Source organism: Pelodiscus sinensis, chromosome 7, assembly GCF_049634645.1.
Source record: "Pelodiscus sinensis isolate JC-2024 chromosome 7, ASM4963464v1, whole genome shotgun sequence".
Classification (NCBI taxonomy): domain Eukaryota; kingdom Metazoa; phylum Chordata; order Testudines; family Trionychidae; genus Pelodiscus; species Pelodiscus sinensis.
Window position 1 is genome coordinate 32,629,768 of NC_134717.1, and position 16,177 is coordinate 32,645,944.

Consider the following 16,177-nt stretch of genomic DNA (forward strand, 5'->3'; position numbering starts at 1 on the left):
TTAGGCAAGTTTGGTCTTTGTGTTTTTTGAGGAGGTGTTAATTTAACAGTCCTATACTGATCCTCTCAGCTACTTTGTTTACAAACACACAATCTGTCTACCTATCCAGATGGACTCCTGCAGCATTAGTATAGATGATTGCCTTGCGCAATATAGGGCCTCCTTTCGAGCCCACCTCTTTCTCACTTGCAGAAAGTCCCTGCCAGCTGGGGGAGGAGTGGAGAGAAAACAGTCCCATTCCTGGGACTTCCCTTTTACCTGACACAACTATACACTGACTTTGCTTTAAGTTAGAATAAGAGGGAGCTGCATACGAAATTTGCTGTTCCTAGCTCTTGCAGTTTAGGAGTTCTTGAATGGATTCACAGACAAAGACACTCTCAGACAGACACACTTGAAAAGAAAGACAGAGTGCTTTGGGCTATCTTTGTTGTTATTAGGTCTGTTATGAAAGCTCTGAGATTACTTATAATGTTCATATTTTTGTTCTTTCATATAGGCTGATTACCTGGACAAAAAAGGCCAATGTGCTTTGGTCCATAGTGCATTAAGGGGACACTGTGATATTCTTGATTATTTGCTCAACACTGACTGGACAGCTCTTTCACATGAACAAATGTCACTGAAAAGAAGTCATGCGCTTCAACAAGCATTGACAGCAGCTTGCAGTATGGGACACTGTCAGGTAGGTTAGAGGTTGGAATGTTTCAAATCTAAATTTGATCAAAATAGTTTAAATCATGCTTTAGAATAATAAATACAAAAAGAAAAACGATTGCTGCTTTCAGTAATTGGATGTCATCTTAAGTCTTAACTATATACAATATTAACCAAAAAAGTCCTGTGTCTTGTTTGTTTATATGTAATTGTCAAATTAATTTTTCTTTTCTTTTTAAAGTTACTATACTGAATTCCTAATTATGACTATAATTAATCCATACAAATGATACACTTCCTTCTTTAATCAAAGGCTTATTCGGCCCATGATGGATTTTAAATTTTTTTCTTTTAAAAAACCTAAGCAAGTATCATACAGCAAACTACATTCAAAGAACATTAGATTGCTTCAACTTGCAAGGTTAAAGTTAGAAAGTATTTAAGGCTGTGTATGTACGATTAACTCGGCACCCTTCTTGCATATGCATTGTGATACAAGGCCAGACCAGGGATGGACAACAATCAACTACATCCAGCCCACTAGATCACTTTATTGGCCGCCACCGCCTAGCTTGGTGCAGGTGAGCTACTTGTGCCAAGGCCAGAAAGGGGGCAGGACATCACAGGAAGAGGGCCTTGCCTACATTTGGATGAAATCATCCTGTAAAGCTGTGGCAAGAGCCAATAGGATGGAGTGGGGAGACATGACGTAAGGATGCTAAGAGGTGGTTAATCGGCTAATCATGTAGTCAATACAGTTTATATCGACTACACGATTAGTTATAAAGGAAGGTGCTCGATCCCTGCTCGCGCCAGGTCCAGGAGCTACCCCGTTTGGCTCTGCAGTTTAAATGTAGTAAGAGGGCTGCCCCCTCCCCCCATATCCCATGAGACACATCCTAGCCCACCAGAGAGTTTAATGGATTGGGTGGCACTTTGTTATATTAAAGTGTCTATTCTTGGGCTAGATCTTCAAAACTCAGTGGGACCAGCTCGGTTTGGTACCCAGTATGGCTGAAAATCTTAAGTTACTCCACCTTCTTTTAGCTTCCTAATGCTGTGGCCGATTGGAGGCTGTTTCAGCTTTGACATGATTTACAGTCATCTCAAGAATGCTGTTTGCACCAATGCACCAAGAGCTGACAATAGAAAGAACTCAATATTACTTTGTTCATCTCTCTCTTTCCTTAGTCACGCCCCCAAAATGCCTCTATCTGTAGAGGATGCAAAGAGAAATGCTGGACTAATTACAGTAGCTATACACTGATGGAAGATTCCACTTCCATTAGGAAAATCTTCAGCTGGTCAGTTAGGCTGATTTTAAGGGCTCATTGATACAACTGCATTGATTTAATTCAGATTGTTTTATAAACTATTTGTTTAAGCTGATACAAAACCCATGTGTGGACTCGATTAAACTGACTTAAACTTGGTTTATATTTATTGATTTAGTTTAAGTGATTTCTTTATCAAATCAAATCAAATCAATACAAATACATTGAAATTGATTTTAATATTGTGGACCCAGCAGTTTGCAGAGTCTTAAATGATTTAGCCTTGTAGTTAAAACAAGATCACTTTGTGCATAGATAAGTGCCCCATTGAAGGTAGCACTAGGTGGTCTTATTGGGTCTGGGAATCTGGATCTGAAAACTCTCTTGGCTAACTGTTCAGAATGTTACGTATTTGTAATTTTAGGAGTATTTTTAAGCATTTAGTTCCCATTCTAAGATTTACCTCATCATAAAATCAGAAGTAAAGCATTTACTAATTTTTCAAAAATTAAATATACTTTATATTTGCTAAGGCTGGAATTTTCCAGTGGTCCTTAGTAAGTTAGGCACTAAACCCATTGTTAGGTATTCTAAATCCCTTGAGTGACTTTGAAAATTCCAACCTAAATTGACTTGTTTATATATCAGGCAACAGTTTTGTATAGTGTCTTTCATACAAATTTTATCCAGTGGCAGAGTCAGCTAACACATGTGACTTTTCCATTATCTTAACAGTGTATTAATTCTTAACCATAATGGCAATTTAAAGGTGCTTACATATCTCACTGTTGATAATTTCCATAGAAAAATCCATAATTTCTGGAGTTCTTTGCTGGAGTTTGTCTTGCATATCCCTATTTTTCACTAATCTGTAGTATCTGTTCCCTAGTTTGACCATATTCCAGAATGCTTTAAACAATTAAAATAACAGAATTAATATATATGGCTAAGGGAGAAAAAGATGTCTGACATTTGTGTGAAATATGATGGAGAATCAGTGTGAATGGGAAATACAAGAATGATATTACAGATAGAATAAGCTGATTAGAAGACTCTCCCAGCAATGTTGCAAAATTTGAAGGGAAAGCATGGAGGACACTGCTAAAAAAAATAAGGGAGTGTATTTGCGATATTAAAGATCAATTTGAGCAAATTATAGGTGTTTATAAAAGCAATAGTGGCATTTGTGAACTGTCTCTTGGAATGTTGAGTCAGTATAATTATTCTAGCACAAAGCTGACGTGGTTGTTTTTATTTATGTGTATATTTTTACCAGAAGTGAGAAGCAGCTTGTGCATGCTAGTATCTTGCAAGCTGGAATTTGAGAGGCCATTGAGAAGGTGATAGCACACAGTTTGTTTTGCAATATATTTTCTTTTTTTCTTACATATTTGGGGCTGAGAATGACATCCCAGATGTGCATGACAATCATACTTTTAGTCATGGCTTCTTATCTCTGTTTGATTCTAGGCTTAACATTTATCTTTCAAACTTATTTTGCAACATTTTCAGTCTTGTTAAATTTCTTTAAGTAGTTATAGATCTAATATTTTATCCAGAGTATCTTCCAAATGCCCTACAGAAAATCAAGTTGAAATGTTAAAGGTGTAATTATTTGATGTAATGATAAATTTGCAAGAATAAATACTACTTAATAGAATGAAATGTGAACAATGTTGTTTTTAAATCCTAAAAATATCCAGGAATTGATTAACAGTCCTAAAAGAGAGCTAATGATAAACACTTGTCTTTTGCCACTGTTGGAATATATTGTCATCATCTGCTATTAAAAGTAGGGCAAATAAGTGTTCTGTAAGGAGAAAAGCCTTGACAGACCCGGAAATCTTTTGATTTAAAAGCTAGCAGTGCACTACAGAATGAGTAGAGAGTTATGGACTGTAGTAAATTTGAGATGAGACAAAAATTCCTTCACACTACTAAAAGTTTATTTCCAATTCCCTGACGAAGGTGAACCCTGCCAGTTGCCCTTCATAGTACAAAACAGGCCGCACTAAACATTCAGTTCCAGAATACTTTCTTGCCATCTAAAGTCTCTGCCTTTTCTCCTTCTCACAGCCTTTACTGGGCAATAAAAGCTGAATAGTAACTGAATTTCTTGTTGCTGGTAAATTTCTTCCAAATGGGTGTGAAAAAGTGCAGTAGAATTTTCTGAGTATAATATTAATGTAAAGAATAGAATTAATCCACCATACATTCCACACAATACATTTCATACAACATTTCCACACAGTATTTCTTGAAGTAGTTTTAGTGCTCATGCAGCCTACACCATTTCCCTCACCATTCCCCTCCTGACATCCTGTATCTTAGTTGACATCTAAAACTTCTGCTAATGTGGATTTTTTTTCTTCCCTGCCCTCCTTTCTTTGCTGCAGTCTCAATGGCCCTATCCACACTTCTTATCACTCTTAGGAAACTGTTGTAAATAAGTTATTCAATGCTATTGTACTTCCTAGTGCTAAGAATGCATATCTTTATTAAAATGCTTTAAAAAACTATTGTAAGATAGACTGGTCTTGAGTGTTCTTAAAAAAATAACACGTGTCACAAACCTATGCTCTGTCCACACTGAGCAGCACAACTCTCTAAGTGGAAAAAAAAAAAGATTTTAAAGGCTGAAACCAAAAATGGAGATGTAAAGTGAGCATGGAAAGGGCATAGAAGTCCTTATTGTTCAAAAAGGGGCCTTAAAACATGCTTTTTTTTTATTATGACTGGAGTGTAAAGTATTCTGTTCTTTGTGGAAGGACATTGCATTAAGCAAGTCTTACAGGATTTTAGCCAAATTGTGTCCCTTTTTTATATTGTCCATTGTTGATTATGCTGGCATATGTAGGAGCTCATTAAAATAATTAACATGTAAAACACCCTAAACCAGGGGTCTTGAGCCTTTTTAAGCACAAGATCACTTTTTGAATTTTAAGTGCAATCCAAGATCTACCTCAGACCCAAACGCCCTAACTGGGCCTCCTTTGTGCCCCTTTTCAGAGGCCCCGTCCCTGCTCACCCTACTCACTCCATCCTCCCCCATTCTCCCTCCCTTTCCTCAGGCAGGGGCAGAGGTTTCGGGCACAGGCTCTGCCCTTAGCCTAAGGGATTTGGAGTGATGGAGGGGCTCTGAGCTGAGCCTGGGGTAGGGAGTTGGGGTGCAGAAGTGGGTTCAGGGTACAGGCTCTGGGAGTGAATTTGGGTCCAGGGGGCTCAGGGATAGGGTAGGGGCTTGGGTGAAGTAGGGGGTTTGTGACTAGGGCAGGGGGTTGAGATTCTGGCTCCAACTGGACAACTGCTTACCTCAGGTGGCTCCTGGGTAGTGTTGCAGTGGAGCTAAGGCAGGCTCCCCCCCTGCCCTGCCCCTACACCACAGTCAAAAGCAGCCAGCAAGCTCCCTTGATCTCAAGCTCTGTTGTGCCCCCACCCCCATTCTGTGGAGATAGGATACAGAGTGGAAGAGTGGGCATCCTGACATCAACCCCCCCCCTTTCCTTTTCCTGCCCTGCGCAGCAAGCAAGAGGCTTATGGTGGGGCGGGAGGGGGTGTGGACATCTGCCAGGCAAAGGGCAGCAGATGCACAACAGTTAGGGGGTGGGGCAGCTGAAGTTCTGGCACTTGATAGCCTGTTGGCCAAACCCCTCAGTATCCCCTGTCAGAGGCTCCAAGATCTACCAGTAGATCCCGTTCTACTGGCTGGTGACCACCGCCCTAAACTGATTAATAGAAATACTCTGGGTTTATTTTTAACAATTATTTTGAATGATTTTAGAGAGTAGAAAATTAATCTTAAAAATAAAATACTGAACTTACTCTAATGCAGTGTTCCTTAGTCGGCCACAGGCCCGCTTTGGGAAATCCGGTAGTGGGCTCATGCCACGTTGTTTACACCAAAGAGTCCATAACCTTGATTCACTGTTTCCAGTCAAAGGGGGCTGCAGAAAGTGGTATGACCCAGGCTGCCACTTCCCACAACTCCCATTGGCTGGAGATAGCAAACGGGAGCCAAAGGGAGCTGTGAGGCTTTGTGGCTACAGACTCTTTAGGTAAACAAAGTGGTGCAGGCCCGCTAGCGGCTTTCCCAGAGTGGGCCCACGACCTACTTTGAGAAACACCGCTCTAGTGATTTATGCACATAGTAACTTTTGCTTGATCCATGTGGGTTAGGAGACTAGCAGTCTCATTACGTCAGCCCTTCCTACTGGTGTATGCAACAAAATGACAACCTGATATTAGAAAAAACTCTTGAATTTCTTTACCTGTTTTTTGACAGGTGGTTCGTTACCTCTTCGGGATTAAAAAGGAACATGAAATAGACATAAATGAAACTGATACATTGTGGGGAGAAACAGGTATTTTCTTTCTTATTTTCCATGAGAGTTGCTCATATAAAATTATTGTAAAATATTTTAATTTGACTTAACTTCTTTGAGTATTCATCACAGGAAATTCACAATAATTCAGATTTTGTAGTGATGATGCCAAACTTAGTAAAAAGCTCAATCATCTTTTCATGAAAGTGGGAGAAGTTAAATTTTATAAACAGTATATAAATGAGTAACTTCTCAATGAAACTATAGATTTTCCTCTGAGGCCAACATTGCACAAAGAGATGTTTTCATTCTGGTTTCAGTTTGATGTTAAAAATAATGTCCTGACTTCATAACATTTTGCTGACTTGATATGATCATAACATTGGATGTATTAACACTTATGAGAGAAAACAGAATAGCGTTTTCAGTCAGCTGATTGCTAAAAGCACCGTAGTTTGCTCTCCGAAGTTTTAACATATCCACTGTCATGAATGTATCAAGTCAGCAAAAACTTACAAGACATCAAACAAAAGCTTGACAATAGTTGACTAAAACTCTTTATGTCACTGTGTTGCAGTTATGTTCATTCTGTCTGTCTCAATGTGCAAGGGGAGAACAGTTCAGGTTTAACCATTGAGTGAGCAAAGAGAAATTTTAAACTTTGTGAGCCCTTCGAGATTTGATTTATCTGTCATCAGCATATCCATTTGGACTTTGAGATATGGGATGGGTCAGGACAAAGGCATTTAAATTATTAGCAGTAGAAAATCCTCAACCATCATGTTCACTTCTCAGTCAGCGATCAGACTAATCAAGAGTTTGACCACTTTCTGAACATACTACAAGATCCATTTCAAGCATAACAAGAATGCTGATATTCTAATGAGTCTTCATGCAAAAACCACACACACTTTCTCAGAACCTCCATCTTCCTATACAAAATGTCCATTCACATGTCCTTCCTTTCCCAGTGGTCTTCACGTTATTGCTTTGTCTATCTTCATCATCATGTCTAGTGTGAGAATAGTTAGCTGTGGGAGGCAAAAGGTGAAGTACATACTAGGGATGTAAGCGACTAGTCGACTATTCAGTAAGCAAAAGTTTGTCGGATAGTTGACTAGTCCCTCAATTAGTCGCTTCCCCTACCCCTTGCTGCCTCTACAAGTGGCCGCGGGGAGGGGAGGGAGGGTGTGGAGTGTGAATCAGGAGGCAGTGCTGGTGTTGTACTTAAAAGAAGCACACAGGATCTTTTTCACACAACTTCTTTTATTTTCAAAGGCAAACTTCCTTGCATACCTTTCCAGATTATTTGAATGACCAATTGGTGACTTGATTCTCTTGGGCCTGTATGCAGGCTAATACATTTTCCTATTCCTAAGACCTATAACATAAAAGGCTTAATACAAAGTTATATGAGAATGATACATGTTATGTGGAAATATTACAGAGATTTATCCACACTAGGGGGAGCTGGCTTAAAAGAACAGGGGAAGCAGAGGGGTAGTGGGAACCGGGCTACCAGAAGCAGAGGGGTAGTGGGGACTGGGTGCAGTGTGTAGCCAGGAAGGAGGGTGCAAGAGCAACAATGGATGCTGGAGCAGGGTGAGATCTCCCCCCTCCCCCCCCCCCCCCGGGCAAACACATACACTCATCCTGCTCCAGCATCCATTGTTGCTCTTGCACCCTCCTTCCTGGCTATATATTGCACCCTCCCTTGCTATTGCTCCCTCCACCCTGGCCAGACACCCTATCCCAGACTGCTTCTGCACCCTATCTCCCACCCAGACCTCACATCCTGTACCCCATCTCTGTCCCACTCACTGGCAGTCCTGTCCAGGAGCAAGGGAGGGTGCAGTAGCAGACAGGAGGTAGGGTGTCTGGTAAAGAGGGAAGGTGTCTGGCCAGGAGGGTGTGTGCAGAACAGGGGTGGGCAATAATTGTTGATGGGAAGGCAACTCCAAGAATTTGGTAAGTGGTCGAGAGCCACACTCATTATTAATGGAGGAGGTGCTGGGGTTTGAGATGGAGGTTGGGTGCAGAAGGGAGCTTGGGGGAAGGAATTGGGATGTGGGATTTGGGAGGGAGTTTGAATGAAGGAGAGGATTGTGCCCTGAGGCAATGGAGTGGGGTAAAGGAGTCCAGTGTCTGGGAGGGGAGTGTGACCTGGGGTAGGGGTGCTGGGGTTTGGATTGTGACTAAGGACAGTGGGTTGGGGTGCAGGGCTTGGGAGGGGGTTGTGACCTGAGGTGGAGCATAAGAGGAGATAGTGTCTGGGGGCTGGGCGGGGGTGCAGAAGGTTTGGGTTACATGGGGTAAAGGCAGAGGGTTTGGGGAGGAAGGGGCTGGGATGCCAGACACTGATTCTGGCTGGGAGACCGTACCTGGCTCCCACCCAGCAGCCCAGCAGGTTCCTTAGCCAGGATCCCTACCTTCCAGGCCCTGTAATGCTGTGAGCCCAGGTGGATGAGGAAGAAGGGGCACTTCACATGCTGCCTGTCCTGCAAACAGGCAGCTGCTATTGGCCTAAAATGGACAATGGAAGCTACTGGGGATCGGGACAGCATGGGAAGCCTCTCCCCTCTCCCTCCAGGTTCTCAGAGTTCAGAAACACACATATGGCCCTGCAACCGGCTTCACAGAGTGAGGATGGGGGAGGCAAGGAGCTGGTTGAGGCTCTCATGGCTGCATCCAGGCTGCAGATTATCTTTTGCCCCACCCTGGTGTGGGAGCAAGATGGGGGGGGAGTAAGGAGGAGTGGGGTGCAGGGTCTGGGCATGGGGGGAGCTGTTTACCTGGCTCCACGCCCTGGTGGATCCCAAGCGTAGTCTTCCTCTGCTCCCATTGGCTGCCTCTGCAGCCAGTGAGGGCAGCAGGAAAAGCCTGTCATTATGGTAGCGTTTCCCTGGCAAGCTGGGTGGTAGGGAAGTGAGAAATGGAGCATGGAGCTGCTTGTTCTGCTTCCCTTCTTTGAGCCGGTCGGGCAGCATTGGGGCTCCCCCTCCTGCACATGGCTGGAAAAGCCTCCCTCTCACAAAGTATTCAATGCAGTTTATTCCTGATTTATTTTAAATTCTGTGGCCTGATTGTGAGCAGTGCTCGGCAAGTATTCAATGAGCTGAGTTGTGATTGGTCATGTGGGTTTGTTTTCTTTCCCTGCCTGGGAGAGCACACAACATAATGGCATGTGTGCGTGCGTGCGCACAATAATTGAAAATGTGGTTTCTGTGAAGTCCTAGGCATGCATATTTGAAACTGCCTGCCTGTGACCCTTCATACCCCTTTAACCAACATGCGAGAACATCTATGGAGAAAGTGAACAGCAAAGGGGAATCAAGGTTCCATGACATTTTTGGTGGAACCCTCTATTATTTCCATCTTGCTCAGTTCTATCCTGTTGCTAGGCAGCTGGAAAGACCCCTCTTTTTTGGGAAGAAAACCTTCATTATGCTGCCATTCCCCCAGCACGCTGGGCAGGAGGGAGGCGAGAACCACAGGGTGGAGCTCCTTGTGCTGCTCTCTCTTTTAAGCCAATCTGGTGGGGTCGGGACTTTCTTCACACTCCCTCCCCTTCCCCCTTTTCCAGCAGGGAAAGCCCTTCATTATGCTGCAGTTCTGGGGTCAGAGCTTTCTTCATACTCCCTCCCCACCCGCGAGTAATGCCCATCATTACGCCGCCGTTCCTCCAGCTGACCTGGACGGGAGGAAGGAGAGAAACACAGTGTGGAGGCACTTGTGCTGCTCTCCCTTTTGAGCCAGTCTGGTGGGGTCGGGGCTTTCTCCATGGCTGTTTGACAGACATGACACTAGAGTGCCAGTGTGGGCTCCCTGCTATAGTGGGAGGAAGGAGTGAAAGAATTAGGGGTGGGACTTACAAAGAGAGGTGTCAATATGGGTGCATCTACACTGCAAGGCTTAACCTGGAAGTAAGCTACACAAACTGAGCTACATCAATTGCGTATCTTATTTCAAAATAGCTTATTTCGAAATAGGGAGTTTTGTGAGGGAGTTTAGAGGGGGAGTTGGAAGGGGACAAGGTACACTTGACATTCTTTAAAACTTTTAAACTATGTTCTCTATGTTCTAGCCAGGATGACAGGATGGAAATATGGGTCACATCAGATGAGACACAGTCAAATGAAAAAGAGTCTTAACACATCAGGAAATGACAGACAGATAAATAGTGACAATTTTTAAGTGCTTGTACACAAATGCTAGAAGTCTAAATAATAAGATGGGTAAAACAAGTGCCGTGTTTTAAAGGAGGATATTGATATAATAGGCATTACAGAAACTTGGTGGAATGAGGACAGTCAATGGGACACAGACATAACAGGGTACAAAATATATCGTAAGGACAGAATAGGTTATGCTGGTGTGTGAGTGGCACTATATATGAAAGAAAATGTAGAATCAAATAAAGTAAAAACCTTAAATGAGCCAAAATGTTCCATAGAGTCTCTATGGATAGTAATCCCCAGTTGACCCCGGGCTCTGCAGCAGCACTGCACAGCTGATCCTCTCAAAAGCAGCGCTGTCCCTTTCAAAAGCTGAGGCAGTGTTTCAAAGGGACAGCACCACATAGCTGAGCTGGGGATCAGCTGTGCGGCACTGCCCCTTTGAACGCTACCGAGATGTTTCAAAGCAGCAGTGCTGTACATCTGATCCCCAGTTCAGCTGTGTGGCACTGCTGCTTTGAAGTGCCCCCTTCCTCCTCTCCCCTTTTGCTGCCTCTATCTGGTGGAGGCAGCAAGGGGGTAGATTTGACTAATTGACTGACTATCCAATAAGCATTTGCTTATCAATTAGCCAACTAATCCTTAACATCCGTACTGCGTACAGATATGTTCACCTCATCTCAAAAAAGATATATAGGCATTGGAAAAGTTTCAGAAAAGGGCAACAGAAATGATTAGGGGTTTGGAATGGTTCCCATATGAAGAGAGATTAAAAAGTCATGGACTTTTCAGCTTAAAAAAGAGGAGACTAAAGAGGGATATGATAGAGGTCTATAAAATCATGAGTAGTGTGGAAAAAGTGAATAAGGAAAAGTTATTTACTTATTCCCACAATAAAAGAATGAGGGGTCACCAAATAAAATTAATAGGCAGCAGGTGTAAAACAAACCCAAGGAAGTTTTTCTTCACTTAGTGCACAGTCAGTCTAAGGAAGTTAGTCTTTAAAGTGCTACATTGTCCTGCATTTTGCTTCAGCTACCCCAGACTAACATGGCTACATTTCTATCACTAGTCTGAGGAACTCCTTGCCAGAAGATGTGGTGAAGACTAGGATTTTAACAGGGCTCAAAGAGCTAGATAGATTCATGGCTATTAGCCAGGATGGGTAGGAATGATATCTCTAGCCTCTGTTTCTCTGGAGATGGATGACAGGAGAGGGATCACGTGATCATTACATATTATTATGTTCCCTCCCTCTGGGGCACCTGGTATTGGCCACTGTCAGCAGACAGGATACTGGGCTAGATGGACCTTTGGTCTGACCCAGTATGGCACGTAAAAGGGCACGTCTAGACTACGGTTTTTTTTCGGAAGGAGATATGCCAATTTGGTGCTAATTTGCATATCTTCTTCCGATCACATTTTCGAAAGCGGGTCTTTCAAAAGTGAAAGTAGTCTGGACGCAGGTTTTAAATAAAACCCTTTTTCAAAAAGACCTGCTCTTCCTAAAAAAAAAGGTTTGTGATTTTTTTGAAAAAGGGTTTTTTCCCCGAAAAAACCCCACATCCAGACTACTTTCACTTTTGAAAGACCCGCTTTCGAAAATGTTATTGAAAGAAGATATGCAAATTAGTGCTGAATTTGCTTATGTCCATTTGAACCCCTCCCTCCCCCATAGTCTAGACATGCCCTTATGTTCTACACAGCACTTATTTCGAAATAGAGCACTCTTCCTCTGACTTACCTTATTCCTCGTTCAATGCGGGTCAGAGTAAGAAGTCCTCCAGCTTGATAGTATTTTGACACTATTTCGAAATAACTGCCTGCTGTGTAGATTCGGGCTAAGTTATATTGAAATAGTGTTACAGTGAAGACGTACCCTATGAGACCAGTGATCTGTAACCCATACCTTGCCATTCTCAGACAAAAAAAATTCAAAAACAGACTGCAATGGGAAACTGCTGAGCTGGAATTCATATGCAAATTTGACACCCTCAATCAAGGTTTAAATAGACACATTGAGTGGTTCTTGCATTACAGTAATTTCCCAGTCAGGTACTCTCACCTTGGGTGAAATGGCAGGGGGAGATTCTCTTAGCTTTCTCCTCTCAATTTCTCTTTTCCCTACATTGAAAAAGGTAAAGGGACCTTTCTTGTTATTGCTCTGTCTTCCCAGTCTCTTTTCTGTCCACAGTCTTTCCCTTTGGGCCTCACATCTGTCATCTTATCCTGCATTTATAAGTCAGCGATCTCTTCCCTGTTCCCCCTTTCTTTTTTCTTTCAACTCCTGAAACTCCTATGTGTACCCTGTATTCTCTGCCTCCCCTCACTGGTATCTGTGCCTCTTTTTCCCCCTTGTATTGTAGTTTAGTATCTTAACCTCCCTGAAATGTCTAAATGTATATTGGTAAACTAGAATCTTATTACAGTATTGTCCAGTGCGTATTTTCTGATGCATTCTAAGCTGTCATATTGTTGTAGTTCTGTTGAACACTGTAGACACACACAGCTTTTAACAGTCTGCAAAATATGCAAAACAGATAACCCAGTTCCTCCCTGAAGACTTTTCAGTCTAAGCACATAAGATTGCTTAGTGCAAAATCAATAAAATATCTTCTATATATTTTGTATCCCCTAAAGCATGAGGAACTATGCACTCTTAATGTTTCCAAATGGTTTAACCTCTTAAAACACTTTGATCATGCCACTCTTTGATTTGATTAATTAATTATCCTATTTCTGCAATGCAAGAAACTTATCTAAGGCTTTTGGAGATGGTTAAATTAAATGAGTAGTTTAGAGAAAACAGTTGGGAATTAAATGAACTGCATAAAATTGTAGAGTGGCTGTGTAAGCAGTCTGGATTTGAAGGATTTTATACTAATCATAGCTAAAGGGATACAGCTGCTACATGTCTTTAGAGTTGTATATCAGTGCTGGACAAAGTTCCTTAGTATCTAAGAGGGGGTGCTGATCTCTTGCACACTGGTGTGTCAGACGAATTTCTCAGTGTAAGTTGAGGCAGAACTGATGCACTTTCATCCAGTAATCACAAACCTATTACCATGAACAGTGGGATAGTGTGTAGCAGTCTGTAATCCTAAAGGACTATTCTAAGTAAAGAGATATTTTTATTTTATTTTTTAGAACCAGCGAGAGAATTCAGGACTTCCTGTATCAATGTAAAATATTTTACAATCTGTTAAACATACCTTTCAGATTTAAATATGTTACATTATTTTCTTTTGTTAACTACTGTCTTTGTTTAAAGTTAGACTTGAAAAGTTTTATTTTAGAACCTATAATAATCATGCTGACAGTGCACAGTGCACAACTGAAACTCAAAAATGTTACTACTTAAGCTTTGCCTACCTGACATAGTTGATGATGCTGGGCAAATGAAGAATTAAACACAAATTGTGTGCCATCTCTAAGCTCCAGTGATATTAACCAGTCAGGGTTTACTAGGTAAAGGAGAATAATACTAGTAGGGAATGACATTATACTGTTCAAGTAGGGATGTTAGATAGCATGTAATTGAATAGTTATATAACTGCATCAAATTTTAGCTGTTACATGACTATTCGATAGTCTCAGGGATAGGAGTGGCAGCCAGTGTGCTCCCAGGCCCACTCCTGGGGAGTCCCCTGTCACCCTGTGCTGTTGCCTTTATCAGAGGCAGCAGCACATGGTGGCAGGCAGGAGCAGGTTTAAAAACCATTTTCTGGTGCAGACTGGCTCCCACCTGTTGCCCTGCACAGCACAGCGAGGCAGCAGCCCTTTTCAGCAGAGGGCCCGAGCAGATGCTATAGCAGCCTCTTTCCACGGGGGGCTTAGACCCCCTGAATACAGAGGCTGCTTTGCAGCAGCCTCTCTTGCCCCCCCTCTTCTCCCCACGCTACTACCTCTGATAGAGGCTGCAGAGCAGGAGAGGGAGGCGACACCATGGAGCTGGTGTTGGGGGAACTGGCTTTTAAGCAGGCTCTCTCCCCCTCCCAAACTGGCTTCTACTTCCCTCCCACCTCTGTAACAGGCAGCAAGTGGAGATGGGGACAGGCCAATCTGCCGAACCAGGACGCATGGAAAGCTGGCTTAATAGCCAGCTTCCTACTGGTGTTTGTTCCCACTTGCTTCCCTCACCCTCCGCCCTGCTACATCTGATAGAGAAGCATCAGAAGCATCGGGGGGTAGCCATGTTAGTCTGTAACAGGAAAAACTTAAAAAACAACAAATAATCTAGTAGCACCTTAAAGACTAACAAAACATGTAGATGGTATCATAAGCTTTCATGGGCACAACCCACTTCTTCTGATGACAGGCAGCAAGGGCGGGGGAAAGGAGGAGAATGTATGTAGTCAACAGGATTAAATGATAAGACCAGGGTTATTGGTTAATCATGTAGTCATCTACACATTGACATTCCTATGCTCAAGGAGTAAGGAAAATACACGATTTATTTCATTTTGCTTTTTAAATTGTTTGATGACTGTATTTAATAGCCATGTTAAAAACTCATGTTGTATTGCTTCTTTTAGGGGGATGTTTTAAATTGAAATTTTTTTTAGAACAGTGCTGTAAATTAAAATGCACTTTGGGGAATGAACTAATTGGGTTTTTTTTATATGCAAAGTTTATGTTACAGTGGTGCTCCATGGCAAAATCTCTGACCCTTTGTGTAAATTTCAGTATTCCTTTCATGTTCAGTGGAAGGCTAGCTAATTTGAGGTAAAACTTTGTGATTTCAGTAGGCATTAAAATAAGTATTTTAACAAATATGAAACTAAATAACAGCTAATGTTACTATATTTGTGCAACATTGAGCTTTCAGCTCAAAGGATTCATGAGGCAAGAATGGATCAGAGAATGAAACTCAATAAATGTCTTAATAATGAGATTGGAAGTAAAGCTGAAAGAGAACAATAATGGAGAGAGAGATAATTTTCTCTTGTGCCACTCTGTCAATAAAAAGCTGTAAATATTAATGTAATTGTCACTCTTTTAAAAGAAGGATGTAGGATTGGGGTCAGAATGTGGCATGTACATTGTGGCAAACTATTGTACAAGTTGTATTAGACTGACATGAGTTAAGGATTGCTGATGAAAACAGCCTTAGAATATTAAATAACTTGTTTTAATAAGTGACCTTGAAAATCCTTGATTGTATCTGGGATCAAAAAATGGCTATTGTTGCAGAGCCTTATTTCTTTTCTTTCAGAAAAGTAACTGAAACATGCACACCGGCTGCAAAACTAAATACAACAAAGTATCACCCCATTATTTCTCCTGGTGCCTGATTTTATTACTTTTTAAAATGTATAGACATACAAAATCATTCAGCCACATTTTCAATGTTTTAATATTTTATAATAGTATTTTATACTTTTTGTATTTTTGTTGTGCAGGTTGAAACTCTGTGGTCTGGCAACATCCATAGTCCGGCAGGATCACGGATATTGCTGGACCAGAAAGTCCCTGGACCAGAAGGCTCGGTGGCCATGGGGTTGGCCACGGCAGCCCTGGGACAACAGAGCTGCAGCAGCTCTTGTGGTCCTGAAGAGCAGAGCCCTGGTGGCTCCAGATCAGTGGATCCACAGCAGGTCCAGCGGCCCCAGGGTAGCGAAGCTGTGAAAGCCCTGGCGGCCCCAAGGAGCAGAGCCGTGGTGGCTCTGGGGAGCGGAGCCACGACTGTTGTGGCAGCCCTAAACTCCCTTTCCTGATGCCCTGAGCATTGGCAGCACTGGAGTTGGGA

At 42.2% G+C, this 16,177-nt stretch overlaps 1 protein-coding gene across 9 annotated transcripts in view; it reads left to right on the forward strand.

Annotated features, from left to right (window-relative positions):
• Positions 1-16,177, forward strand: part of TANC1 (tetratricopeptide repeat, ankyrin repeat and coiled-coil containing 1) — a 207,908-nt gene that overhangs the window by 165,302 nt on the left and 26,429 nt on the right. For all 9 annotated transcript variants that reach the window (XM_014575373.3, XM_075933446.1, XM_075933448.1 and 6 more), the window contains 2 exons: positions 500-685; positions 6,214-6,292. In XM_014575373.3, the coding sequence (XP_014430859.2) occupies positions 500-685; positions 6,214-6,292 (265 nt within the window). The remainder of the gene's footprint in view (positions 1-499; positions 686-6,213; positions 6,293-16,177) is intronic.